Source organism: Bombina bombina, chromosome 6, assembly GCF_027579735.1.
Source record: "Bombina bombina isolate aBomBom1 chromosome 6, aBomBom1.pri, whole genome shotgun sequence".
NCBI classification, from domain to species: domain Eukaryota; kingdom Metazoa; phylum Chordata; class Amphibia; order Anura; family Bombinatoridae; genus Bombina; species Bombina bombina.
The window spans coordinates 1,123,968,744-1,123,989,195 of record NC_069504.1 but is presented as its reverse complement, the minus strand read 5'-3'; the positions used below and the strand labels follow the sequence as shown (position 1 = coordinate 1,123,989,195).

At 40.5% G+C, this 20,452-nt stretch overlaps 1 protein-coding gene across 1 annotated transcript in view; it reads left to right on the top strand.

The window, feature by feature from the left end:
- Positions 1 to 20,452, top strand: part of LOC128664916 (inositol 1,4,5-trisphosphate receptor type 2) — a 693,905-nt gene that overhangs the window by 618,447 nt on the left and 55,006 nt on the right. The window contains exons 12-14 of the mRNA XM_053719708.1: positions 1,484 to 1,583; positions 2,698 to 2,858; positions 18,081 to 18,222. Of these exons, the coding sequence (XP_053575683.1) occupies positions 1,484 to 1,583; positions 2,698 to 2,858; positions 18,081 to 18,222 (403 nt within the window). The remainder of the gene's footprint in view (positions 1 to 1,483; positions 1,584 to 2,697; positions 2,859 to 18,080; positions 18,223 to 20,452) is intronic.

Sequence of the window (20,452 nt, the reverse complement as noted above, 5' to 3'; positions counted from 1 at the left end):
ATATCTGTTGGTGCGAATCGAAAGGATTCCCATGGAACAAGATAAAAATTCCTAAGATTCTATCCTTTCTACAAGAGGGTTTGGAGAAAGGATTATCTGCAAGTTCTTTGAAGGGACAGATTTCTGCTTTATCTGTTTTACTTCACAAAAAGCTGGCGGCTGTGCCAGATGTTCAAGCTTTTGTTCAGGCTCTGGTTAGAATCAAGCCTGTTTACAAACCTTTGACTCCTCCTTGGAGTCTCAATTTAGTTCTTTCAGTTCTTCAAGGGGTTCCGTTTGAACCCTTACATTCCGTAGATATTAAGTTATTATCTTGGAAAGTTTTGTTTTTGGTTGCAATTTCTTCTGCTAGAAGAGTTTCAGAGTTATCTGCTCTGCAGTGTTCTCCTCCTTATCTGGTGTTCCATGCAGATAAGGTGGTTTTGCGTACTAAACCTGGTTTTCTTCCGAAAGTTGTTTCTAACAAAAATATTAACCAGGAGATAGTTGTGCCTTCTTTGTGTCCGAATCCAGTTTCAAAGAAGGAACGTTTGTTGCACAATTTGGATGTAGTTCGTGCTCTAAAATTCTATTTAGAGGCTACAAAGGATTTCAGACAAACATCTTCCTTGTTTGTTGTTTAGTCTGGTAAAAGGAGAGGTCAAAAAGCAACTTCTACCTCTCTCTCTTTTTGGCTTAAAAGCATCATCCGATTGGCTTATGAGACTGCCGGACGGCAGCCTCCTGGAAGAATCACAGCTCATTCCACTAGGGCTGTGGCTTCCACATGGGCCTTCAAGAACGAGGCTTCTGTTGATCAGATATGTAAGGCAGCGACTTGGTCTTCACTGCACACTTTTACCAAATTTTACAAATTTGATACTTTTGCTTCTTCTGAGGCTATTTTTGGGAGAAAGGTTTTGCAAGCCGTGGTGCCTTCCATCTAGGTGACCTGATTTGCTCCCTCCCATCATCCGTGTCCTAAAGCTTTGGTATTGGTTCCCACAAGTAAGGATGACGCCGTGGACCGGACACACCTATGTTGGAGAAAACAGAATTTATGCTTACCTGATAAATTACTTTCTCCAACGGTGTGTCCGGTCCACGGCCCGCCCTGGTTTTTTAATCAGGTCTGATGAATTATTTTCTCTAACTACAGTCACCACGGTATCATATGATTTCTCCTATGCATATTCCTCCTTTACGTCGGTCGAATGACTGGGGAAGGCGGAGCCTAGGAGGGATCATGTGACCAGCTTTGCTGGGCTCTTTGCCATTTCCTGTTGGGGAAGAGAATATCCCACAAGTAAGGATGACGCCGTGGACCGGACACACCGTTGGAGAAAGTAATTTATCAGGTAAGCATAAATTCTGTTTTTACTATGCACTTGTTAATTATGCAATAAAACAAGGAATATCTTTGAGTTTGAACTTCTGAGTGGGAAATGAAATATGGACATTAGTGCACATTTCTAATGCATGCATAAACTTTCTGCTTTTGTAGGAATTCCTATGTTCGGTTGCGTCATCTGTGTACAAACACGTGGGTGACAAGTACCAGTATTCCGATCGATACTGATGAAGAGAGACCAGTCATGCTTAAGGTACATACCTATGATCATACTATTTTATAAGCAGGTTCCTTTAAATGTAACCAGTTCTAAAACTGCTTTATAAGATTTGTTTTTAATTTACGATTACAGTCCATAAATCTCAATCCAGAACTGCCTTTAAAAGAATGAATTGTACTTTGGTTATACAAAATTAAATACAGATATATTTGCAGCAACTTTCTGACAGAGTCTTGTCCATTTTCCTTTTTAAAATGAAGGTGTCTGGGACAATACAGACAATAAGAGACTTTGTTGTTTTAGCCACTTACGTAACTGGAGATGCTCACCGCAGCTCACAGAGAGATAATGAAACAAGTATGTAATGGTTTTGGCTGTCACATGTAAGATTTACTTCCCCAAGGGGAACTGGTGGAAATTAAATGTTGAGAGACTGTTGACAATTCTCTAACCCAAAAGGAAAGCAGAGAACAGCACAGGCTCCCTGTCTGTTTCATACGAGGAGTCAGAATTTGTTATAAAGTTTCTGTTGTGGCTGCGGAACCTTCTAAACAAGGATTCTGTGAATTGGTACTTGTACGCAGCTAAAACGTGTTAAAGGGACATTAAATCCAAAATGTTTCTTTTGTGATTCAGACAGAGCATACAATTAAAAAAAAAAAAAGTTTCAGATTTACTTCTGTTATCAAACTTGCTTCATTCTCATGGTATCCTTTGTTGAAGAGATACCTAGTTAGGTGTCTGGAGCTTTACATGTCTGGAAATAATGCTGCCATCTAGTGCACTTGCAAATGTATAACATTCTTATAAAACTGTTGCCATATAGTGCAGCAGACATGTGCACACTCCTGAGCTTAAGTCCCTGCTTTTCAACAAAAGATATCAAGAGAATGAAGATAAATTGATAATAGAAGTAAATTAGAAAGTTGTTTACAATTACATGCTCTATCTGAATCAAGAAGTAATACAAATTTGAGTTTTATGTCCCTTTAAAGGTACATTTTACATAACACTTTATACAGTGACACTCTCACTATGGCGTAAAATAAACTATAGAAATCAGATAAGTATCAGTGTTACAAATTGTATTACACAAACAGTAAATGTTGTTTTTAGCTATATCACAAGCTACTTTCTTGTTCTGCAGATTGGAACTTGCCAGACAAAGGAAGATAAAGAGGCTTTTGCCATCATATCTGTCCCCCTCTCTGAAGTCAGAGATCTGGACTTTGCTAACGATGCCAACAAAGTTTTAGCATCAACGGTCAAGAAGCTGGAATACGGAACCATAACCCAGAATGAGAGAAGGTCATTGTGCTGATGTGTAGTGATAACTGATTGTAGAGAACTTCAAGACTAAGCACCACCCCAGAGTGTGAAGAGATTAATATTTCCCTTCTTAATATATGTAAAGTCCACAGCATTATTTCTTACTGTTGGCAAATACTGAACCTTGCCACCAGGAGGAGGCAAAGACACCCCAGACAAAGGCTTAAATACCTCTCCCACTTCCCCCATCCCCCCAGTCATTCTTTGCCTTTCATCACAGAGGGAGGGCAGAGAAGTGTCAGAAGATTTCGGAGTAGTTCCTTAGGAAGGCTATCTGCCCTTCGATATGGGACTGGAGTTTTAAGTAGTCTTGTCAGCCTCTCAGTGGGAGCATTGACGAAAGTTAGAGTCTGGAAATGCAGGGAGAGTCTTTCTGCGAACCCATCCAGACTGTCTGTTAACAGCTCCTAAGCAATCAAAGTTGACGAGTTCCACTGCCTGCTTGTTTTTCTCACTCAAGTCCATGTCAGGAGCGATGCTACAAGACTGTCACACTTGAGAGGCTGTGTTTCTGTTCCACAGCATGGATTCTGGTAAGATCGTTTCAATTTTTACATATGTTGAAAACGCTAGAAGACAGGGTCACAGTGTGACTCCTTTTATCTTATTAGAATAATGGGTTAATATCACCTCAGGGGGATTATTGAACAGTGGGGATCAATCAAATGTGATGCTTTGATTTTATGCTGCTTTATGTGTTAGATTTATTGGGCTCATATACTGTTAGGTGGCTGGAACGCACAGGTTTTTACTTTCACTTTGAGTGCTGCACAGCTTGTAGATTGGCACACTTTTTCTCATGGAAGGGGCGACCTGCCTTGCGCACCATGCGACCGGGTGTGGTCTCGCTTGCATTTCCTCTTTCCTGACCATGCTGGTTGTCGGAGAAGACGCTTTTTCTCTGCATTGTCTGGGTCTAGGAGGTGGTGAATGCCCCAGCCATTGGGAGTATAAAGGTGCCGTTTTTTGAGAAATAAAAAAAGTTTATTTTCTGTGTCCTGCTATCATTAGCTTAAGCTATTGAGGATTCTGAGATATTAGAGGGTACTCCCTCTATTACAAATAGTAATACCTGTTTATATTGTGAGGAGGCCTTAGTATGCCCGCCCACTCAACTATGTTCCACGTGCCTTGACAATGTTACTCGGTCAAAGAAGGTTAACCCATTAAGAACCACTGAGCCTTCCACCTCTGAGGACTTGCTGTCCTGTGAGGTGCATACCCAACATTCATCTCCTTCTACACACGCAGCTTCCGTAATACACTTAATCCTCCATCTGGAGGGGGCCTTTTACCATCGGATTTTACTGTGCAGTTAAAAACGGTGGTGTCTGAGGCCCTCAGTGCTTTACCTTGCCCTGCTTAACGCAACTGAAAGGTTAAACATAACTCTCCTGCCCCGGGGTCATCATGTAATTTATTTGATTTCTCTGCTCTGTCTCAGTTATCCAAGGATGAGTCGCACTCTGAAGCTTCAGAGGGTGAACTTTCTGGGACGGAGTCTGCTGCCTCTAAGCCTCCTGCGGCGGAGGAACCAGCCTTTAGATTTATGATTGAACACTTAAATTTTCTTCTAACGGATGTCCTGTCTACATTAGAGGTTCCAGAGGCCAAGCTGCCTGATGAACCTTTGATTCTTAAATTAGACATAGTTTACAAAGACATGGTAGTGCCTTTAACTTTTCCTGTGCCTGTAAAAATGGCAAACATTATTAAGAACAAATGGGACAGAATTGGATCTTCCTTTTCCCCTTAGTCTTCCTTTAAAAAATTATTACCGGTCCCGGACTCTCAATTGGAGTTGTGACGTTCCGTCCCTAAGGTTGGTGGCACTATCTCCACGCTTGCCAAGCGTACTTCTATCCCGCTTGAGGATAGCTTGTCATTCTAATAAAGATGTTTCAACTTATGGGATATTTATTTCAACTGGCAGCCGTTACCACAGTCGCTGGAGCAGCTACCTACTGGTGTGACTCCTTATCGGAATTGATTAAGGTAGAGGGTCCCCTCTACGTTATCCAGGAAATAATTAAAGCCTTGATAATTGCTAATTCTTTTATCTGTGATGCAAACATGCAGATTATTCGCCTAAATGCTAAGGCTTCTGTCTTTTCGATTCAGGCCTGTCAGATGCTCTGGCTGAAGTCCTGGTCTGCGGATATGACTTCTAAGTCCAGACTTCTTTCCCTCCCCTTTAAGGGAAATATTTTATATAGTCCAGGCCTGGACTCCATTATCTCCACGGTTACAGGGGGCAAGGGTGCCTTCCTACCGCAAGATAAAAAGAACAAGTCGAAGGGACAAGTTTCTAATTTTAGTTCCTTTCGTTCTGATAAATCCCAACGGCAGCAACCATCCACTAAGCCCGAGCAAACCAAGAGCACTTGGAAGCCAGCTCAGTCTTGGAATAAATCCTAGCAGAGCAAGAAGCCCGCAACGAGACTAAATTGGCATGAAGGGGCGGCCCCCTATCCATCACTGGATCGTGTAGGGGACAGATTGTCGCTCTTTTTAGACACTTGGTTCAGAGACGTGCAGGAAATTTTGGGTCCTGGAGGTCATAGCTCAGGAATACAAGATAGGTTTCAAGTCTCATCCACCAAATGGCAGATTTCTCCTCTTAAGCCTGTCTTCCAGGCCAGAAAAGAGGAAAGCCTTTCTGGGGTGCGTGCGGGATCGGTCCTCCTTAGGGGTCATTGTTCCGGCACCTATCGCAGAAAGAGGTTTGGGATACTATTCAAACCTTTTCGTGGTCCCAAAGAAGGAGGGAACTTTCCTCCTGATTCTGGGCCTAAAGTGCTTAAACAAATTTCTAAATGTCCCCTTTTTCAAGATGGAGTCGATAAGGTCCATCCTTCCCTTGGTTCAGGAAGGACAGTGCATGACCACTATATATCTGAAGGATGCTTACCTTCATGTTCCAATACACAAGGATCACTTCTAGTTCCTAAGGTTTTTGTTCCTGGACCAGCACTTCCAGTTCATTGCACTTCCGTTTGGTCTAGCTACTGCTCTAAGGATTTTCACGAAGGTTCTAGGGGCTCTTCTAGCTGTTGCCAGAATCCGTTGTATAGCAGTAGCTTCCTACTTGGATGATATTCTGGTACAAGAACCATCTTTCCGTCTGGTGGAGGGCCATTCGGAATCTCTTCTCTCTCTTCTTCGATCTTATGGATGGAAGATAAAACTAGAAAAGTTATCTTATTACAAGCACCATGGTGGAATTCCTGGGTACTATAATAGACTCCATATCTATGAGGATATTTCTAACAGACCAGAGACGTTGCAAGCTAGCTTCGGCATGTCTTGCCCTCTGGACCTCCTTAAGGCCCTCTGTGGCTCAGTGTATGGAGGTGATTGGTCTCATGGTGTCCAGCATGGACATCATTCCCTTTGCCAGGTTCCATCTCAGACCGTTGCAACTGTGCATGCTGAGGCAGTGGAACGGCAATCATTCGGATCGGTCTCAACAGATTTCTCTGGACAACCGGTCGAGAGAATCGCTCTCTTGGTGGCTCTGTCCAGATCATCTGTCCCGAGGGACATCCTTCTTGAGACCATTCTGAGAGATTGTGACTACAGACACAAGTCTATCAGGATGGGGAGCTGTTTGGAGTGCCACGAAGGAACAGGGCCGATGGACTCGGGAGGAATGCTCCTTCCTGATCAACATTTTTAAACTTCAGACAATCTTCAATGCTTGGCCCCTTCTGGGTTCATCCCAGTTTATCAGATTCCAATCAGACAATATAACCTTGGTGGCTTACATCAACCACCAGGGGGGAACGAGAACTCCCTAGCAATGAGGGAAGTATCTTGGATTCTGGAGTGGGCGGAGGCCCACAGCTGTTCAATGTCAGCGATCCACATTCCGGGTGTAGACAACTGGGAAGCCGATTTTCTCAGCAGACAATCCTTTTATCCGTGGGAATGGTCTCTCCATCCCGAAGTGTTTGGCGGATATATGCAACAGGTGGGGGACGCCGGAGATATATCTCATGGCATCCCGTCTCAATACCAAGCTACCCTGATACTGGCTATTGCTTCTGCGCACAGAGTATCTGAGATTGCTGCCTTGCAACGTGAGACTCCTTATCTGGTGTTCCATTCTGATAAGACTGTCCTATGTACTAAGTTAGGTTTTCTTCCTAAGGTCGTGTCAGACTGCAACATCAATCAAGAGATTGGGGTTCCTTCCTTGTGTCCCAATCCTCCTTCGAAGGAACGATTGCTTCATAATTTGTATGTGGTTCGCACCTTGAAGTTCTATCTTCAGGTTACTAAGGATTTTAGACAAACTTTTTCCTTGTTTGTTGTCTATTCTGGGAAGCGTAAGGGTCAGAAGGTCTCTTTGACTTCCTTATCTTTTTGGTTAAAGAGTGTTATCCGTTTTGCTTATCAAACAGCGGGACATAAACCTCCTCAGAGGATATACGGCTCATTCTACCAGAGCAGTGGCTTCCTCTTGGGCCTGTAAGAATGAGGCCTCTATGGATCAGATTTCTAAGGTGGCTACCTGGTCCTCCTTACGTACTTTTCTAAATTTTACAAGTTTGATGTTTTTGCTTCGGCTGAAGTAGCTTTCGGGAGAGAGGTTTTGCAGGCTGTGGTGCCCTCAGATTAGGGTCCGCATCTCTTTTTGTCCCTTCCATTATCATTCAGTGTCCTCTAGAGCTTGGGTATAAGTTTCCCAACAGTAAGGAATGAATGATGCCATGGACTCTCCTTATATTAAGAAGGAAAACATAAATTATGCTTACCAGATAATTTAATTTCCTTCTGTATAAGGAGAGTCCACAGCCCCCGCCGTGTTCTCCGATGGGCGGCCCTCTAAATTATATTTTTCTTCTGGCACCATTTATACCCTGATATTTCTCCTACTGTTCCGTGTTCCTTAGGCAGAATGACTGGGGGGATGGGGAAAGCTGGAGAGGTATTTAAGCCTTTGGCTGGGGTGTCTTTGCCTCCTCCTGGTGGCCAGGTTCAGTATTTTCCAACAGTAAGGAATGATGCCATGGTCTCTCCTTATACAGAAGGAAATGTAATTATCTGCTAAGCATAATTTATGTTTTCATTGTACATCATATATATATCTTAGAATTCTGAAGTATTTTCTAAAATTTATCACAAAACAGTTTGTTTTTAATAGATTGTGATGCAGAACCAAAATATTCATAAAATAGGATGTTAAATTCCATAAGTGTTTAAAAGTCTCTTCTTGTTAGCTTGAAATACATTTGAGCCAAAGACACATACTTTTTTGTATTAAAGGGACAGGAAGCCCCAGCATTTTCTTTTATGATTTTGACAGAACATACAATTTTAAACAACTTTACAGTTAATTTTCTATGATCGAATTTGCTTCATTCTCTTGTTATCCTTTACTGAAGGACCAGCATTGCACTACTGGCAGCTAACTGAACATATCTAGTCAGCCAATCACAAGAGACAAATGTGTGCAGGCACCAATCAGCAGCTAGCTCCCACGAGTGTAGGATATATGCACATTATTTTTCAACAAGGGATAACAAGAGAATAAAGCACATTTGAAAATAGAAGTGAATTTAAAAGTGTCTTAAAATGACCTGCTGTATCTGAATCATGCAAGTTTAATTTTGACTTTCCTATCCCTTTAAACTATAATAGCTGCCTTTAAAATATTTGGAATTATGTGACAGGAGCAAAGCAGCCACTTGGTCGTCACTGCCTACTTTCTCAAGGCTTTACCAGTTCAATGTTGTGTGGAAAATGTATTTGATATACAGTGGATCAAGTTTAACATAGGCAGTTCCCCATCTTGTGATCCTATAGTAACCCTCATGCTTATCTGCTCACAGAGAGAAGACACAATGTAAACTTTATGCTGAATTATAGAAAATATTAACCCCACCCTCTCATAGGATCAGACTGATATAGATGGGAAAGACTTGTTGCTAACCTTTGCATAACTGACAGTTACATTGGCAGAGGATTATGGGTAGCAGACAGGACTGGCTGAGGGGTTGTGTAAGCGGGCAGCTGGAAGGGCCAGGCAGGAGCAGTACACAAAAATGTCCAGCAAGATACAATATAAGGTTAATGACCAGCAGGACACAATATGAGGGTAATGACCAGCAGGACACAATATGTAGGTAATGCCCAGCAGGACACAATATGAGGGTAATGACCAGCAGGACACAATATGTAGGTAATGCCCAGCAGGACACAACATGAGGGTAATGCCCAGCAGGACACAACATGAGGGTAATGACCAGCAGGACACAATATGTAGGTAATGGCCAGCAGGACACAATATGTAGGTAATGGCCAGCAGGACACAATATGTAGGTAATGACCAGCAGGACACAATATGTAGGTAATGGCCAGCAGGATACAAAATGTAGGTAATGCCCAGCAGGATACAATATGTAGGTAATGGCCAGCAGGATAAAATGTAAGGGTAATGACAAGCAGGGCACAATATGAGGGTAATGACCAGCAGGATACAATATGAGGGTAATGACCAGCAGGACACAATATGTAGGTAATGCCCAGCAGGACACAACATTAGGTTAATGCCCAGCAGGACACAATATGTAGGTAATGACCAGCAGGTCACAACATGAGGGTAATGCCCAGCAGGACACAATATGTAGGTAATGACCAGCAGGACACAGTATGTAGGTAATGCCCAGCAGGATACAATATGTAGGTAATGCCCAGCAGGATACAATATGTGGGTAATGACCAGCAGGACACAATATGTAGGTAATGCCCAGCAGGACACAGTATGTAGGTAATGCCCTGCAGGATACAATATGTAGGTAATGACCAGCAGGACACAATATGTAGGTAATGCCCAGCAGGATACAATATGTAGGTAATGACCAGCAGGACACAATATGTAGGTAATGCCCAGCAGGATACAATATGTAGGTAATGCCCAGCAGGATACAATATGTAGGTAATGACCAGCAGAACACACTATGTAGGTAATGACCAGCAGGACACAATATGTAGGTAATGCCCAGCAGGACACAATATGTAGGTAATGACCAGCAGGACACAATATGTAGGTAATGACCAGCAGGACACAATATGTAGGTAATGACCAGCAGGATACAGTATGTAGGTAATGCCCAGCAGGACACAACATGAGGATAATGCCCAGCAGGACACAATATGTAGGTAATGACCAGCAGGACACCATATGTAGGTAATGCCCAGCAGGACACAATATGTAGGTAATGACCAGCAGGACACAATATGTAGGTAATGACCAGCAGGACACAATATGTAGGTAATGCCCAGCAGGACACAATATGCAGGTAATGACCAGCAGGACACAATATGTAGGTAATGACCAGCAGAACACACTATGTAGGTAATGCCCAGCAGGACACAATATGTAGGTAATGACCAGCAGGACACAATATGTAGGTAATGACCAGCAGGACACAATATGTAGGTAATGACCAGCAGGATACAATATGTAGGTAATGACCAGCAGGACACAATATGTAGGTAATGACCAGCAGGATACAATATGTAGGTAATGACCAGCAGGACACAATATGTAGGTAATCACCAGCAGGATACAATATGTAGGTAATGACCAGCAGGACACAATATGTAGGTAATGACCAGCAGAACACAGTATGTAGGTAATGCCCAGCAGGACACAACATGAGGGTAATGCCCAGCAGGACACAATATGTAGGTAATGACCAGCAGGACACCATATGTAGGTAATGCCCAGCAGGACACAATATGTAGGTAATGACCAGCAGGACACAATATGTAAGTAATGACCAGCAGGACACAATATGTAGGTAATGCCCAGCAGGACACAATATGCAGGTAATGACCAGCAGGACACAATATGTAGGTAATGACCAGCAGAACACACTATGTAGGTAATGCCCAGCAGGACACAATATGTAGGTAATGACCAGCAGGACACAATATGTAGGTAATGACCAGCAGGACACAATATGTAGGTAATGACCAGCAGGATACAATATGTAGGTAATGACCAGCAGGACACAATATGTAGGTAATGACCAGCAGGATACAATATGTAGGTAATGACCAGCAGGACACAATATGTAGGTAATGACCAGCAGGACACAGTATGTAGGTAATGCCCAGCAGGACACAACATGAGGGTAATGCCCAGCAGGACACAATATGTAGGTAATGACCAGCAGGACACAATATGTAGGTAATGCCCAGCAGGACACAATATGTAGGTAATGACCAGCAGGACACAATATGTAGGTAATGCCCAGCAGGACACAATATGCAGGTAATGACCAGCAGGACACAATATGTAGGTAATGACCAGCAGAACACAATATGTAGGTAATGACCAGCAGAACACAATATGTAGGTAATGACCAGCAGGACAAAATATGCAGGTAATGACCAGCAGAACACAATATGTAGGTAATGACCAGCAGAACACAATATGCAGGCAATGCCCAGCAGGACACAATATGTAGGTAATGACCAGCAGGACACAATATGCAGGTAATGACCAGCAGGACACAATATGTAGGTAATGACCAGCAGGATACAATATGTAGGTAATGCCCAGCAGGACACAATATGTACGTAATGACCAGCAGGACACAATATGTAGGTAATGACCAGCAGGTCACAATATGTAGGTAATGACCAGCAGGACACAATATGTCGGTAATGCCCTGCAGGACACAATATGTAGGTAATGCCCTGCAGGACACAATATGTAGGTAATGCCCTGGAGGACACAATATGTAGGTAATGACCAGCAGGACACAACATGAGGGTAATGCCCAGCAGGACACAATATGTAGGTAATGACCAGCAGGACACAGTATGTAGGTAATGCCCAGCAGGATACAATGTGTAGGTAATGCCCAGCAGGATACAATATGTGGGTAATGACCAGCATGACACAATATATAGGTAATGCCCAGCAGGACACAGTATGTAGGTAATGCCCTGCAGGATACAATATGTAGGTAATGACCAGCAGGACACAATATGTAGGTAATGACCAGCAGGACACAATATGTAGGTAATGCCCAGCAGGATACAATATGTAGGTAATGCCCAGCAGGATACAATATGTAGGTAATGCCCAGCAGAACACACTATGTAGGTAATGACCAGCAGGACACAATATGTAGGTAATGACCAGCAGGACACAATATGTAGGTAATGACCAGCAGGATACAATATGTAGGTAATGCCCAGCAGGACACAATATGTAGGTAATGACCAGCAGGACACAATATATAGGTAATGACCTGCAGGACACAATATGTAGGTAATGACCAGCAGGACACAATATGTCGGTAATGCCCTGCAGGACACAATATGTAGGTAATGCCCTGCAGGACACAATATGTAGGTAATGCCCTGGAGGACACAATATGTAGGTAATGACCAGCAGGACACAATATGTAGGTAATGACCAGCAGGGCACAGTATGTAGGTAATGACCAGCAGGACACAGTATGTAGGTAATGACAAGCAGGACACAATATGTAGGTAATGACCAGCAGGGCACAGTATGTAGGTAATGACCAGCAGGACACAGTATGTAGGTAATGACCAGCAGGACACAATATGTAGGTAATGACCAGCAGGATACAATATGTAGGTAATGACCAGCAGGACACAATATGTAGGTAATGACCAGCAGGACACACTATGAAGGTAATGACCAGCAGGACACAATATGTAGGTAATGACCAGCAGGACACAATATGGAGGTAATGACCAGCAGGGCACAGTATGTAGGTAATGACCAGCAGGACACAGTATGTAGGTAATGACCAGCAGGACACACTATGAAGGTAATGACCAGCAGGACACAATATGTAGGTAATGACCAGCAGGACACAATATGTAGGTAATGACCAGCAGGACACAGTATGTAGGTAATGACCAGCAGGACACAGTATGTAGGTAATGACAAGCAGGACACAGTACGTAGGTAATGACCAGCAGGGCACAGTATGTAGTTAATGCCCAGCAGGACACAGTATGTAGGTTATGACCAGCAGGACACAATATGTAGGTAATGACCAGCAGGGCACAGTATGTAGGTAATGACCAGCAGATCACAATATGTAGATAATGACCAGCAGGGCACAGTATGTAGGTAATGACCAGCAGGACACAATATGTAGATAAAGACCAGCAGGACACAATATGTAGGTAATGCCCAGCAGGACACAATATGTAGGTAATGACCAGCAGGACACAATATGTAGGTAATGCCCAGCAGGACACAATATGTAGGTAATGACCAGCAGGACACAGTATGTAGGTAATGCCCAGCAGGACACAACATGAGGGTAATGCCCAGCAGGACACAGTATGTAGGTAATGACCAGCAGGACACAATATGTAGGTAATGACCAGCAGGGCACAGTATGTAGGTAATGACCAGCAGGACACAGTATGTAGGTAATGACCAGCAGGATACAATATGTAGGTAATGACCAGCAGGATACAATATGTAGGTAATGCCCAGCAGGATACAATATGTAGGTAATGCCCAGCAGGATACAATATGTAGGTAATGCCCAGCAGGACACAGTATGTAGGTAATGCCCTGCAGGATACAATATGTAGGTAATGACCAGCAGGACACAATATGTAGGTAATGACCAGCAGGACACAATATGTAGGTAATGCCCAGCAGGATACAATATGTAGGTAATGCCCAGCAGGATACAATATGTAGGTAATGCCCAGCAGAACACACTATGTAGGTAATGACCAGCAGGACACAATATGTAGGTAATGACCAGCAGGACACAATATGTAGGTAATGACCAGCAGGACACAATATGTAGGTAATGACCAGCAGGATACAATATGTAGGTAATGCCCAGCAGGACACAATATGTAGGTAATGACCAGCAGGACACAATATATAGGTAATGACCTGCAGGACACAATATGTAGGTAATGACCAGCAGGACACAATATGTCGGTAATGCCCTGCAGGACACAATATGTAGGTAATGCCCTGCAGGACACAATATGTAGGTAATGCCCTGGAGGACACAATATGTAGGTAATGACCAGCAGGACACAATATGTAGGTAATGACCAGCAGGGCACAGTATGTAGGTAATGACCAGCAGGACACAGTATGTAGGTAATGACAAGCAGGACACAATATGTAGGTAATGACCAGCAGGGCACAGTATGTAGGTAATGACCAGAAGGACACAGTATGTAGGTAATGACCAGCAGGACACAATATGTAGGTAATGACCAGCAGGATACAATATGTAGGTAATGACCAGCAGGACACAATATGTAGGTAATGACCAGCAGGACACACTATGAAGGTAATGACCAGCAGGACACAATATGTAGGTAATGACCAGCAGGACACAATATGGAGGTAATGACCAGCAGGGCACAGTATGTAGGTAATGACCAGCAGGACACAGTATGTAGGTAATGACCAGCAGGACACACTATGAAGGTAATGACCAGCAGGACACAATATGTAGGTAATGACCAGCAGGACACAATATGTAGGTAATGACCAGCAGGACACAGTATGTAGGTAATGACCAGCAGGACACAGTATGTAGGTAATGACCAGCAGGACACAGTATGTAGGTAATGACCAGCAGGGCACAGTATGTAGTTAATGCCCAGCAGGACACAGTATGTAGGTTATGACCAGCAGGACACAATATGTAGGTAATGACCAGCAGGACACAGTATGTAGGTAATGACCAGCAGATCACAATATGTAGATAATGACCAGCAGGGCACAGTATGTAGGTAATGACCAGCAGGACACAATATGTAGATAAAGACCAGCAGGACACAATATGTAGGTAATGCCCAGCAGGACACAATATGTAGGTAATGACCAGCAGGACACAATATGTAGGTAATGCCCAGCAGGACACAATATGTAGGTAATGACCAGCAGGACACAGTATGTAGGTAATGCCCAGCAGGACACAACATGAGGGTAATGCCCAGCAGGACACAGTATGTAGGTAATGACCAGCAGGACACAATATGTAGGTAATGACCAGCAGGGCACAGTATGTAGGTAATGACCAGCAGGACACAGTATGTAGGTAATGACCAGCAGGATACAATATGTAGGTAATGACCAGCAGGATACAATATGTAGGTAATGCCCAGCAGGATACAATATGTAGGTAATGCCCAGCAGGATACAATATGTAGGTAATGACCAGCAGGACACAATATGTAGATAATGACCAGCAGGACACAATATGTAGGTAATGCCCAGCAGGATACAATATGTAGGTAATGACCAGCAGGATACAATATGTAGGTAATGCCCAGCAGGACACAGTATGTAGGTAATGCCCAGCAGGACACAGTATGTAGGTAATGACCAGGAGGACACAATATGTAGGTAATGATCAGCAGGACACAATATGTAGGTAATGACCAGCAGGATACAATATGTAGGTAATGCCCAGCAGGACACAATATGTAGGTAATGCCCAGCAGGACACAGTATGTAGGTAATGACCAGCAGGACACAACATGAGGGTAATGACCAGCAGGACACAATATGTAGGTAATGACCAGCAGGACACAATATGTAGGTAATGACCTACATGATACAATATGCAAGTAATGGCCTACATGACACAATATACAAGTAATGACCTACATGATACAATATGCAAGTAATGGCCTACATGACACAATATACAAGTAATGGCCTACATGACACAATATACAAGTAATGGCTTACATGACACAATATGCAAGTAATGACCTACATGACACAATATACAAGTAATGGCCTACATGACACAATATACAAGTAATGACCTACATGATACAATATGCAAGTAATGGCCTACATGACACAATATACAAGTAATGACCTACATGATACAATATACAAGTAATGGCTTACATGACACAATATGCAAGTAATGACCTACATGACACAATATACAAGTAATGGCCTACATGACACAATATACAAGTAATGGCTTACATGACACAATATGCAAGTAATGACCTACATGATACAATATACAAGTATTGGCTTACATGACACAATATGCAAGTAATGACCTACATGATACAATATACAAGTAATGGCCTACATGACACAATATACAAGTAATGGCTTACATGACACAATATGCAAGTAATGACCTACATGATACAATATGCAAGTAATGGCCTACATGACACAATATACAAGTAATGACCTACATGATACAATATGCAAGTAATGGCTTACAAGACACAATATACAAGTAATGACCTACATGACACAATATGCAAGTAATGGCCTACATGATACAATATGCACGTAATGGCCTACATGACACAATATGCAAGTAATGACCTACATGATACAATATGCACGTAATGGCCTACATGACACAATATGCAAGTAATGACCTACATGACACAATATTCAAGTAATGGCCTACATGACACAATATGCAAGTAATGGCTTACAAGACACAATATACAAGTAATGACCTACATGACACAATATTCAAGTAATGGCCTACATGATACAATATGCAAGTAATGGCCTACATGACACAATATGCAAGTAATGGCTTACAAGACACAATATACAAGTAATGACCTACATGACACAATATTCAAGTAATGGCCTACATGATACAATATGCAAGTAATGGCTTACATGATACAATATGCAAGTAATGGCCTGCAAGACACAATATTCAGGTAATGACCATCATGACACAATATGCAAGTAATGACCTGAAAGACACAATATGCAGGTAATGCCCAGCGGTACACAATATTCAGGTAATGACCATCATGGCACAATATACAGGTAATGACCAGCAGAACACAATATGCAGGTAATGCCCAGTGGTACACAATATGAAGGTAATGACCATCATGACACAATATGCAAGTAATGACCTGAAAGACACAATATGCAGGTAATGCCCAGCGGTACACAATATGAAGGTAATGATTAACAGGACACAATATGCAAGTAATGATCTGCAGGACACTATGTTCAGGTAATGGACAATGGTACACAATATACAAGTAATGACAACGTTGCAAAATACACAGTATAGGTGGAATTTAAAGGTGCAAAACTGCAGGACCCTGCACTTATGGCCCAAATCATATAACCAAATCACCAGTGCAGCAGCACTCACATATATATTGTTATTTCTCACTATGACTATTATTTGGTGTTATAACAGAAGATAAAAGACCATCATGTCAAGTCTAATTGAGATTAAACATACGGCACATAATGACCATGTACTGTCTGCATCACCCATTATTAACCTATTATTGCTGTTAAAAACAATTACACAAATATGCTCCAACTGACTGTTTCCAATGTCCATGATTTTTCTTATGTAAAATATAAAATAAATAAAAATAAATATGTGACTGTTATATGCAAGTAACGGCTAGCAGGATACAATGTGCAGTTAATGGCCAGCAGAACAAAATACAGTATGTAGTCAATGACCAGCATGGCACAAAATGCCAATATAAAGAATATGGCCTGCAGGACATAATATGCAGATAAAGGCCAACAAGACACGATATGCAGGTAACTAAGAATGGTGTGCAGGCAAGAAGCAGCGTCTGTCAGCAGCCAATAGCCCCATTTAAATGATATGTCCTTTGTAAGAATAATAAGCTTGAGTGAGACTTCATATTGAGCCAACTGCGCTTATTGCTAAGATATCAGCTTTATTGGTTAATAATAATAATAATAATATAGTGAAATGCCTCGTTTAGATGTATCCAAACAGCAAATCTCTACATGGTCCTAGACACCCTATTAATCAGCCATTTAGTACCTTTATCTGCCAGAGAGGACCTCTGCGTATCACTTCGCCAGCCAGTAAATTCTGCCAACTGCTGGGTTTAGACTAGAACTAACTAAAATCTTATACCATAGGCTGAAAATCATTACTCTTTTTAATACTACTTACTGATAGAATATTTATATTTTAAGTATAAAACTTTGTGTGTCAACAACATTATTCTAATATTGACCAACCACCATGTGCGGGGAAAAAAAACGATTTATCAGAAAGTAGAAAAAAATAATGATAAAAATAATTTCTTTTATTTTAACTTTTTGTTTCTTTTTAAACTACACCTGTGATTTTTATTGATCATTATCAGACAACTTATTTTCCTATTTTTCACTTTAAAACTCAGATTTGTGACCAAGCTGCTAGAGGATCTGATATTTTTTGTTGCTGGAGTTCCCAATAATGGACAGGATTTGCTGGATGTTGTGGTCACCAAACCCAACCGTGAAAGACAAAAATTAATGAGGGAACAAAACATTTTAGCACAGGTGAGCTTTAAAGATCGGAGTTTGGTCTAAATCAGCGAGCTCTGCAGATGAGAAGTTTTTATACTGAATAGACTATTACAGCAAAATGATATCTTGCACATTTGGTGTAGAATGTTAAGTTATTTAAAAGGAGATTAATCACATTGAGATTCTAATGTAAAATGTTTTATGTTTAGTGGAAAGAAAATGCAATATGCTTCTATTATTTATTTTGCCCTCCTTCTCCTTTCTGTATTTTAAGAATAAAGTTTTCCAATTCTTAGAAAGTGATAGCGCACATAACAGACTTCACAATCCTAACGCTGACACCTGTCTGTACCTAACTGGCTTCAATTGTTTAAAAGTGAGCCAGATACCGTTTGATCAGAACTATATAGTATTCTCACATAAAAGAACGTCTTCAAAGACGGGTATAAAATAAACAAAAATAATTTACACATTTAGAGCTAGATTACGAGTGGAGTGCAAAATTTCAAGTTAGGCGTGTTCGTTAGGCAAGGAAGCATTGCGCTTCCATGAGCTCCAATTTGAGCCTCGTTCTCATACCGTGAGACACGACTGAGAACCTTGTGCAGCGAAGGGGGTACGTTGCTTAGCGATGGGCAGCAAATTTAAATATACAGGATTTAAATATATATTTTCTTGGTCAATTTTTGATTCATGAGTTGGTGCTGGTTAAAAGGTTTCCCCTATCTTTCTTTTTTAATATATATTTATGTGTTAGTGTGTGTATATACCCATATTAACACATAAATATATATGTATTATAAGCATACACAGTACATATATATTTATGTGTTAGTGTGTGTATATACTCATATTAACACATAAATATATATGTATTATAAGCATACACAGTACATATATATTTATGTGTTAGTGTGTGTATATACCCATATTAACACATAAATATATATGTATTATAAGCAGACACAGTACATATATATTTATGTGTTAGTGTGTGTATATACTCATATTAACACATAAATATATATGTATTATAAGCAGACACAGTACATATATATTTATGTGTTAGTGTGTGTATATACTCATATTAACACATAAATATATATGTATTATAAGCAGACACAGTACATATATATTTATGTGTTAGTGTGTGTATATACTCATATTAACACATAAATATATATGTATTATAAGCAGACACAGTACATATATATTTATGTGTTAGTGTGTGTATATACTCATATTAACACATAAATATATATGTATTATAAGCAGACACAGTACATATATATTTATGTGTTAGTGTGTGTATGTTCCCATATTAACACATAAATATATATGTATTATAAGCAGACACAGTACATAAATATTTATGTGTTAGTGTGTGTATATACCCATATTAACACATAAATATATATGTATTATAAGCAGACACAGTACATATATATTTATGTGTTAGTGTGTGTACATACCCATATTAACACATAAATATATATGTATTATAAGCAGACACAGTACATATATATTTATGTGTTAGTGTGTGTATATACCCATATTAACACATAAATATATATGTATTATAAGCAGACACAGTACATATATATTTATGTGTTAGTGTGTGTATATACCCATATTAACACATAAATATATATGTATTATAAGCATACACAGTACATATATATTTATGTGTTAGTGTGTGTATATACCCATATTAACACATAAATATATATGTATTATAAGCAGATACACAGTACATATATATTTATGTGTTAGTGTGTGTATATACCCATATTAACACATAAATATATATGTATTATAAGCATACACAGTACATATATATTTATGTGTTAGTGTGTGTATATACTCATATTAACACATAAATATATATGTATTATAAGCATACACAGTACATATATATTTATGTGTTAGTGTGTGTATATACCCATATTAACACATAAATATAGATGTATTATAAGCATACACAGTACATATATATTTATGTGTTAGTGTGTGTATATACTCATATTAACACATAAATATATATGTATTATAAGCAGACACAGTACATATATATTTCTGTGTTAGTGTGTGTATATACTCATATTAACACATAAATATATATGTATTATAAGCAGACACAGTACATATATATTTATGTGTTAGTGTGTGTATATACTCATATTAACACATAAATATATATGTATTATAAGCAGACACAGTACATATATATTTATGTGTTAGTGTGTGTATATACCCATATTAA